Source organism: Poecilia reticulata, chromosome 18 (assembly GCF_904066995.2).
Source record: "Poecilia reticulata chromosome 18, P_reticulata-male-v2, whole genome shotgun sequence".
Classification (NCBI taxonomy): Eukaryota; Metazoa; Chordata; class Actinopteri; order Cyprinodontiformes; family Poeciliidae; genus Poecilia; species Poecilia reticulata.
Window position 1 is genome coordinate 26,020,230 of NC_088847.1, and position 9,108 is coordinate 26,029,337.

At 42.9% G+C, this 9,108-nt stretch overlaps 1 protein-coding gene across 1 annotated transcript; it reads right to left on the minus strand.

Annotated features, from left to right (window-relative positions):
- Nucleotides 1–30: 30 nt before the first annotated feature.
- Nucleotides 31–8,999, minus strand: LOC103480983 (lecithin retinol acyltransferase-like). The gene is made up of 2 exons (XM_008436203.3): nt 5,356–8,999; nt 31–758 (listed from the first exon to the last, which is right to left on the minus strand). The coding sequence occupies exons 1-2, from the start codon at nt 6,022–6,024 to the stop codon at nt 606–608; spliced, it is 822 nt and encodes a 273-aa protein (XP_008434425.1). The 5' UTR covers nt 6,025–8,999; the 3' UTR covers nt 31–605.
- Between the last annotated feature and the right edge of the window lie 109 nt (nt 9,000–9,108).

Genomic DNA, 9,108 nt, shown 5'->3' on the forward strand with positions numbered 1-9,108 from the left:
AATGTAACAAATGAGAAAAAAACACATCAATTCTTCTTCTATTTGCTTTATTTACACATTAAAACACAATATAACAAGTTATAAAACGGTAAAAAAAAAAGTTTGTGACTGTTAGGAAACAATCAGGTCCAGAAGGATATTTACAGATATTTACATCTTCACCAGGTTACAGTGCTGAAACAAAAACAACAAAAAGCCAAACAGATTCCTGACATGCTGCGTAGAAAAGGAGCCAAACTTTATCAGGAACAAGAGCAGAGTGGAGGGAGAAACCAAATGTTTAAACAGATCCACCCGTCAAAGATACAAATTAGAAACAGAGCAGAGTTAATGTGGGATTTAACTCAAGATTTAGTCCAAAATCTTTAAAATCTGAACTAAAATGTTTTGGTTCCTTTCTGCCTTCTGATTGGCTGATATTCATCAAATGAAGTTTCTATTCAGCAGGAGAGAAAATAAAAACAATAACAGAAAACAACATTATAACAAAGTGAGAAGTGTCCAAACTAGTAGAAAGCGTTTTTACTGCCAGATCAATCAGACGAGGCGACAAAAAACGGTCTAGTTAAAGGCCAGATGAACAGAGTCTCTGGGTTTGCTGCCTCTTAGCTGGCCATCCACAGGGTGAAGGGGATGAGGGCGGAGGGCAGGGCGGTGCCGGCGGACACGCCCAAACACGCCATGGTCAGCAGGCCCAGCAGGCCGGTCAGAACCACGCTGCGCTGGTCCCGGATCAGAGACTTCAGCCACTCACAGAACTGCAGAAAGACACAGAGAAACATTAAACACATGGCCACCAGCTTACACAGATCTGAAAAGTGTGGGCTGCATTTTCATTTAGATGATTATGGAACCACGTTCCATCGTCTACTTTGCTCATGAAGACAGACACACCTTCAGCTTTCTGCTCCATAAAAGGTCATATTTCCTGCAAAAATGGACAAATTCTCCCGGTCACACAAAATCTCACTAAAAAGCAGAAAGTTTGTGGTTGTAAAAATATTTACAGGAAAAAACCTTCATCTACGAAAAAAAAAAAAAAAAAAAAAACGTGCAGAGGAAACAAACTGTGCTGAACTGACTGTGGTTGAAAACCGGCTTTTCTAATCCACATTTAACTAAAGTTCATAAATGTTCGGAAACCTGTTTTTTTAAATTAATGCAGAATATTGATCTCTTTTAAAGGAAAAACTACACTTCTGACGCTTTTGGACTTGATATATGGAACACGCTGCTTTTCCTCTTGTATTGAAAAAGATCTTTGTGCTTCAAACTGCCTTCCACGTATTTCCTCCCCCAGTGAAACATGGTAGTGGCAGTGTCATGCTATGGGGGATGCATTTCTTCAGCTGGTTGGAACTAATCAGATTTGGTCAATCACATAAAAAAAAAATTGAATATATTGAATATAGTGAGGTGACGACATGGGAACTAATTTCAAACTCTGCGTAGAGTTGATTCTAGACACACGAAACAAAGCAGAAACAGCAGAAACACAAAAACCCCACAGAGGTTTTAGAAGCGCTACAAATTATTCCCATACTTGTAAGTAAATGACATTTGAAATGCTAATTACAGCCTTAATAAAAGGCAGACTGCGGTTTCCCTCCTGCTGCTGCTGCTGCTGACAGACTTTTCCCTGCTTCAAGTTTCACTTCCTGTAATTTCCAACCCAAACATCTGACCTGAAGCCTGTAAAGGTTTAAGGAATGGGGGCCGAGGGCCAACAGGAGCTCTTAAAGGGGCCTCAGAGGGCCCCAGCGTTAAGTAAACATCAGGTTGGATTACCCTCAGCTACCAGGGGTCAGCATGCTGCCACTCTGCTCACACAGGTCTGATCAGGTTGAGTTTTAGCTCAGGTTTGTTTTCTAAGTGTAAATAATGCACCAACGTTCTGACACCTGAAATGTAGAGTTTGATTGTGTGAAACTGAAAAACAGTGTGTGTTGTAGGCACAAAGCAGCAAAAAGGTAATTATTTATCACCTTTATTCACCTGGATGTTATTCATAAAAATGTTATTAAACTTTTATAAAACTAAACTCTGTATGTGTGGAAGTTGGCTTAAAATAAAGCAACCTGATGCTATGCTAGCAGCTTTAAGCAGCTACAGAAGATTGTGCTACATTCAGTTGTGCTGTTTTATTTAGAGGTGATAAGGCTCACCACCCAGGGTGGCACACGCTCAGGGGGGGGCATGCAAACGTACACTACAACGTTGTGCCATAACTGTGTTTTCTAAGACTTATCTTCATGTCCTGTCATTGGCAAATCCTGTGTTCAGCAGAGTGTTAATAAGAAAATATGAATGATTTTATTACTTTTGGATCATTTTCAAAACTCAAAATTAAAATAATCCCATCTCTCTTTCACTGAACTTATTATTTGATTGGCTAAGTTGAAGAAGTCTGCTCTGCATTATGTTCAGATTTTAAAATACTCGATTATTCAACACAGCAATATTCAGAGAGAAGCAGCCGCAGTAAACTAATCAAAACGGAGCAACATTCATGCCAAACTCATGCAATTCAGTGTTTTCTGATCCACTTATTCACAGATTTGTCATAGACCATATCCAAAACATCCCACAGATAGTTCAGCTTGAGAAGCTGAAATGCCAACAAACGATGCTACTTGACTGTTTGTAAATCAGCCAATCCAGGAGCGCCATTTAGTTTACTTGACTCTGATTGGCTGCAGAGCAGAGATAAGGAAGTCTGTAGATGTTAGCTTCTGTGGTGAAGCTAAGATGTTTCCCACTGTGTGTATTAATGCTCATTAAGGTAAATTTGATGTTTGAACTATTAAAATAGGCAATTTAAAGCATTTTTGAATATTTAAGAATTCACAGATTTCAATTATTTGCAGCGGTGGAACAGTGGGGGTCCACTATAATGATTAAACCATCCAGATTCCTCAAAACACCAAACAGTAACTGAATGAGCTGCAACGACTAAAACATCTTTTAGAAGTTTAGTTATTTATTTATGGGTTAGGGGGCTGAAAACTTTTCAGTACCTTCAAAATTCCTATTTAACCTCAGAATTAGGCTGAGTAAAAAAGGCTCAAACAGGAAGTGAAAAATGAATTTGCTTTACAGCAGCAGAGATGAGTGAATTTTTCCCAAATCCAGCTGAAGAAGTCTCCTGCTGTCATCCCAGTGAAACACGTCCCGGGTCGACCGCAGAGAGGCGTGGTCCCGGGCCCCGAGGAGCTGGTTTAAAGGGCCGGTACGGCTGTCGTCCATCATCACTGAGTGACTCTCTGCTGCTGGCAGGCGGCTCAGGTCTGAATGCGGCTCTTGTTCTCAGGACTTTTCCGAGGAGCGACCCAGATTTTCCTGCTCCGTGTAAACCCGGCTCCAACGGAGGAGGACGGACGTGCTGATTGGCTGTTAAACCTCCATGAGGCATTATTTCCATCCTGAACAGTTGGGTTCTCCGGAGGAGCAGTTCACAGCGAGGCTTATCCTTCACATGCGGCCAAGGCTCAGCATTTCTGCGTCATTTCACTGATCCACTCACAAATGAAAGTTAAAGTAGTTCAATTTATCAGGCAGAGATTTTTCAGGAGAGATTGTATGAGGTGATCAGATGGAGGAAATTAATCACATCAGACGCAGCTGTTCAGGAAAAGCTATTTTAAGTCAATAATTCTTTAGTATTGAAAAAGTTGCAGTTTCACCTGTAAATTATTGAACTTATAACATGGGAAAATGTCTTGTTACTGACAGATTATTTATCTGTCCATGAAATTAGATGTTTTTCCATCTACATCAAGGAACTATTGACTTAAATCAAGCTCATATATTTTGCTGAAAAGTTACTTGTTATTTCAAGTGAACTGAGATATTTGTAGTAGAAACTAAACCAGATTTACTTGGTAAGATTTTGTGTTTTTTAATGCAGGATCCGATATTTTATTACTTTGGAGCTAAAAATGAGAGACACACATTCAAAGAAGAACATCGTGAAGGACAAACCATGTATTTTAATATAAGTAAATATATAAATGTTGCACTTCATCAGTTTTTCCTTGCTTACAGTCTAATGCATTAAATGTCCCCGTATGAATGTCTGCCTCAAATTAGTTTTGGTTCCAGTGAGCAGATTCCCTCTTCCAGCATCTGTGAGTTTCTCCAGAGCAAACAGGGTCCAGAGACGTTCAGCCCAAAGCTGCAGCTTTGTGTGCAAAACAATGAACAAATGAAAGAGTTAAATCCAGCAGAGATTCACCACCAGCCGAAAGAGTAAAGCCTGAATCATTCCCAGATCACAACAAAGTGTTGGGAACCGTTGATGAACGGCAGGTGACACGTCTGGAGGATGGAGAAGTGTAAAAAAAAAAAAGGAGTCCTCGTTGTTAGGGTCTGCTCTGCTGCATGCAGTGAGTCGGGATAAAGTTGTTTCACTAAAACCTTCAGTGTTTTATGAGGCTGCAAAGCCAAACATGCGTGAACACATGTGGTCTCCTGCTGCAGGACGTTATGTCCAATAAAACACAGGGATTCCTGTGTGCAGGAAACTTCTGCAGACTTTCAGCGACAGGTCGGTATGGCAAGCCGTTAACAATAAATATCAGCATAAACAAATTATGTAGAATTCATGATTTCACTTTTAAAGAGGCTATAAAAGATTACGAGGAAATGTTTTAGGCGCGACGGTGGTTTAGTGGGTGGAGGTCTGGACTGGACCACGCTGGGTTTGGTTCCAGCATCGGAGCGTTTGATGCTGGATCTCCTCTGTCAACATGAAGCGCCACAAAGATGCTTGTAAAAGAGATTTCATCTGGTCATTACACGGCTTTTTGTGTCTGCAGAGAATCAATCATGTTCAGGTCATACAAAGACAGAGTGGCCTTCTAATCAAAGCATGAAACCCAAATAAATCCATAAAATTTAGCGTTTGTGTGTTTTATGGCTGAAATGATTAACTGGATTAATCAATTATTGAAATAACTTTCAACTAATTTAGTAATTAATTAATCATTAACTGGAGACTAAAAAAAACAATATACAAAACTGTACAAAAAATATCTACATGTTGCATTTAAGAAAAAAACATCTGTGTCAGCATGTTTTAGCCAAAACTCCTCACATGGTTTAGCTTTAGCTTCATCTGCTATGGCAGTGCATTTTAGACAATAATATGTTTATTTTAAAAATGGCTATTTATCAGTTATTTCTATGTTAGACAAATAGTGGTTTTTGGCAGCCATGGTTTTCCATACTAATTAATAAAATTAGGTAGAATTAGTGTATTTAAAATGATCACTTTGCAGTTTTTCCATGCAGATGGTATTTTGGTAAATGAATTGGTGAATGCGTGTGGGCGTGTGGGGTCAAAGGGCAGCTCACCTGGTCGGTCTGCAGGCTCTGCGCGGCCCCGTAGCGGCAGCAGGTGACGAAGTGCTCGCAGTTGTTCCACAGCAGGCTGTAGGACACCGCGCCGACCAGCCGCTCGGCCCGCCGGGCCACGTCCTCCCCGGGCAGCGGGCTGTGCGGCACCGCCCGGTCCATGGCGTTCAGCAGGATCCCGGCTCCGTACGCGAAGTCCTCCACCGAGTCCACCCGGATGCTGGCGCGCTTGGTCAGCACGCCGAGCAGCAGCCGGCTGTTGGTCACCATCTGCTGGATCCGCCGGCTGTCGGAGCTCAGCACCGGCAGGATGTCCGGGATCAGGTGCGCCACCCGGTTGTCGCCCAGGTAGATCCCGAAGTGCGTGAAGAGGGTTCGGGGGACCTCCAGTAGGTCCCCGCGCTGGAACCTGTGCGGGGCTGCCGCTGCTGCTGCTGCTGCGGGGGGCTGCGGGAGCGGGTCCTCCCGCTCGCAGCTGCGGGCCAGCTGCGGGGGCAGCAGGCTGGACAGCTTGATGTGGGCGAGGAGGAAGAGGCGCTCCAGGAGGAAGGTGAGGCTGTCCAGCATGGCGGCGGCAGGATGCGGGTCCGTCTGGCTCCGAGTCTGAGCGGCTCCCCGCGGGAAGCCCGCTTTTACTGCGGGGGCGTGCGGGAGAGGAGCGCGTCCCATGTGTGTCACAGGGAGAGGGAGGAGATGAGGTACTGGAGACCAGTTAACCCAAATAAACCAGTTAACCAAATTAATCCAGTTAAATCAGTTAACCCACAACCTCCCGATTGGTTTATCCATCCATCCATCCATCCATCCATCCATCCATCCATCCATCCATCCATCCATCCATCCATCCATCCATCCATGGTTTCACATCAGACCAGGAGAAACCACTGAGACTTTATCAACCATGAACTTTAGACCCGCTCTGAGGCTCCGCCCACACGCAGGTGAACAAGGTAAACTTTTGTAAACGATAAAGAGAAAATTAAAAACAGGAAGCAGCACCACAGAAAATGCTGCTGCAGGTCTGCCAGGCCAGTAGGCGGCGCTGTAACTCTGCCACAGAATGACGCAGACAGAGATGGAGCAGCGATGTCGTTTTAAAAACGCGTCTCGCATGTCGACACTGAAACATAAAACTGGAGTTTTGAACTTTTTCTACTTTTCAAACATTTTTAAAAATAATTTCTGGTTAAAATGGCGGCTGTGGATTTCCAGTTTAAGCTACCAAACGGCTTCATGGTGTCTGTGTGGGCGGGGCCTGAATGCAGCAGGTTTTAATCTGTCCTAATGTTCGGCTCCTGCTCCACATCCTCCAGGTCTTTAAAATCCACCTCAATGTGTCTCCAAAGCATTTCTGGAATCAACAATCATAAAAACTGAAAGATGAAAACAGGAGAAATAATTGACTTGATCTGTAAAAGCAGAACAGGAATGCTACCGTAATAAAGAGTTTAGTTGATCGTGTTCCAGCTGGTTCTGGTTCTGTTTGGCTCCTCTGGGCTCCCGTAGGTTGACCTTCCATGAACCCGGCTCTGACGTCTCTGCTGTGGTTGTAACAGAAACGCCTCGGCCTGCAGCCTGATGCCAACCAAACGTTTCTGAGCCGCAAGTCAGAGCAGCAAATGTTGTTGACGCCGAGTCGTCAGCAGCTCTGTGGGAACCGGGTCAGCCAGGAGCCGCTGCAGGTCCACTTCCTGTTCACACCTGCAACATCCTGGACCATGCATTCTAACGGGGCCGTTCACACCTCACAGTGACCTCTGACCCCGGCTTCACGCCGTGTCCTGGAATACAGCGACTGGAACAAACTGGACCTGCTGGTCAGCTGATCCTGTGAACTGATTAAATGAAGATTCATTAAAAGAAAGAATGATTCAATGATGACATCACAGAGCTCAGTTTACAGAAAGTATCGGTTCTGGTAACCTCAAAGGTAAAATCTACTAAACAGTCTGATGTAAAAGTTTCCATTAATCCATTTTTTTTGTAAATAAACTCACATCACACGTTTTTATCGTCAAGCACAAATCAGCCAATCACATCGCAGGAACTCAACAGCTGAAATGGAGCATCAGGATAAGCAGGAAAGGGTTAAAGCTGATCATAAACTGCTGATTTTAGCTGTTATTATTACATACAGTCATCCTAAGATTTACAAAAACAGAAAAAATACCCAGCCGACATTTTGTTCTGGTTCTAGAAAAGCAACTTTGAAGCATTTGAGCTCCAGCAGCAGAAAACCTCACCACATGTTGGTCCCGTCAGCTGAGGAGAGGAAACTGTTTCAGCAGCAACAACATGATGGCTGGTCAGGATTCAGCAGAGGAAACTGTTTCAGCAACATGATGGCTGGTCAGGATTCAGCAGAGGAAACTGTTTCAGCAGCAACATGATGGCTGGTCAGGATTCAGCAGAGGAAACTGTTTCAGCAACAACATGATGGCTGGTCAGGATTCAGCAGAGGAAACTGTTTCAGCAGCAGCAACATGATGGCTGGTCAGGATTCAGCAGAGGAAACTGTTTCAGCAGCAACATGATGGCTGGTCAGGATTCAGCAGAGGAAACTAAAAATCTGTTATAAACGACAACAAAACAAATCAAAACTAGAAAACAGCTGTGATGCTAACACGTCTGAAGGAGCCTCTCAAATGTTTGCCTCATTTTGATATCAAGGTTGTTGAAACAGTTTGTAATTGCTGAGAAAAAATAAATACATTTGGTTGTGTTATTTCAGACAAACCCTGTGAGGCTTAAATGATCTAAAACAAGTAAATGTTGAACCTTCAGCTGATCCAGCGCCTGAAACCTGCTTTCATGTCTGGATCTGGGTTTGAAGGAAATTCAGACTCATTTCCAGCTGATGCGTTTTTCTCTGATTCAGAGAGGAGAACAAACCAAGCTTTGTGTTTTAAACTGCGGTTTCATGTCCATGATGGGTTAAACCGTCCGATTAGCTAAAAGCTACTTGTGATTCACTTCTCATTTTTGTTACCAAAGCTTTTCTTCCGTCTTCCTCCGAATGGCAGGAGGGGATTTCGAGGGATTAGGGAAGATTATGGGACTCATGCGGTGAGGCTCCGCCCCTCTGACTGGAGCTGAATGAGTGAGGAGAGATGAGATGTGAAATGCTGAATGGTTGTGTTGATGTGACCCCGACTGAGCGGCTGTGAAAAGGTGAAAGGAGCCGCAGCTGATCCTCTCACTGCAGGATTTAACTCGACCTGCTGCACTGCAAAGACACTTCGGTCCAGTTTCTAAACCCAAAGTTTCAGAAAACTTCAAATAAGACCAAACTGACTTTCAAGCAACTTTTTAGCAAAATGTAGAGAATGTTTTAAATCAATAATTCCTTAATATTGATGAAAAAGTACAGCTGTAGTTACCCTGACTAACTTATAACAAGACATTTTCCATATTAATCATCTTAAAGTTACTTGTAAGTTAGTTTGTCTTATTTAAGTTGTACATTTGCATTAGAAACTAGACAAAAAAACTAAGAAAATATCTGACTAAATCACTTTTATCTGTTTTCTTGACTAGTTTTGTTTTATTTGCATCGTTTCTTAAATGCATGTTGTTTGGTTTTTGTAGCTCTGAACAGATAAATGTCTCCTTCAAACTTCTTAGAAAGTTTGTGGCCAATAGTGAAGTGTTGATGTTTGAGTTTGTTTGCAAACTCCAACCAACAGCCGTGAAATAACGAAATAACGCTGCACTTCCAAAAGCTGCGTTTTCTTTATTTATATTTTCAATTTA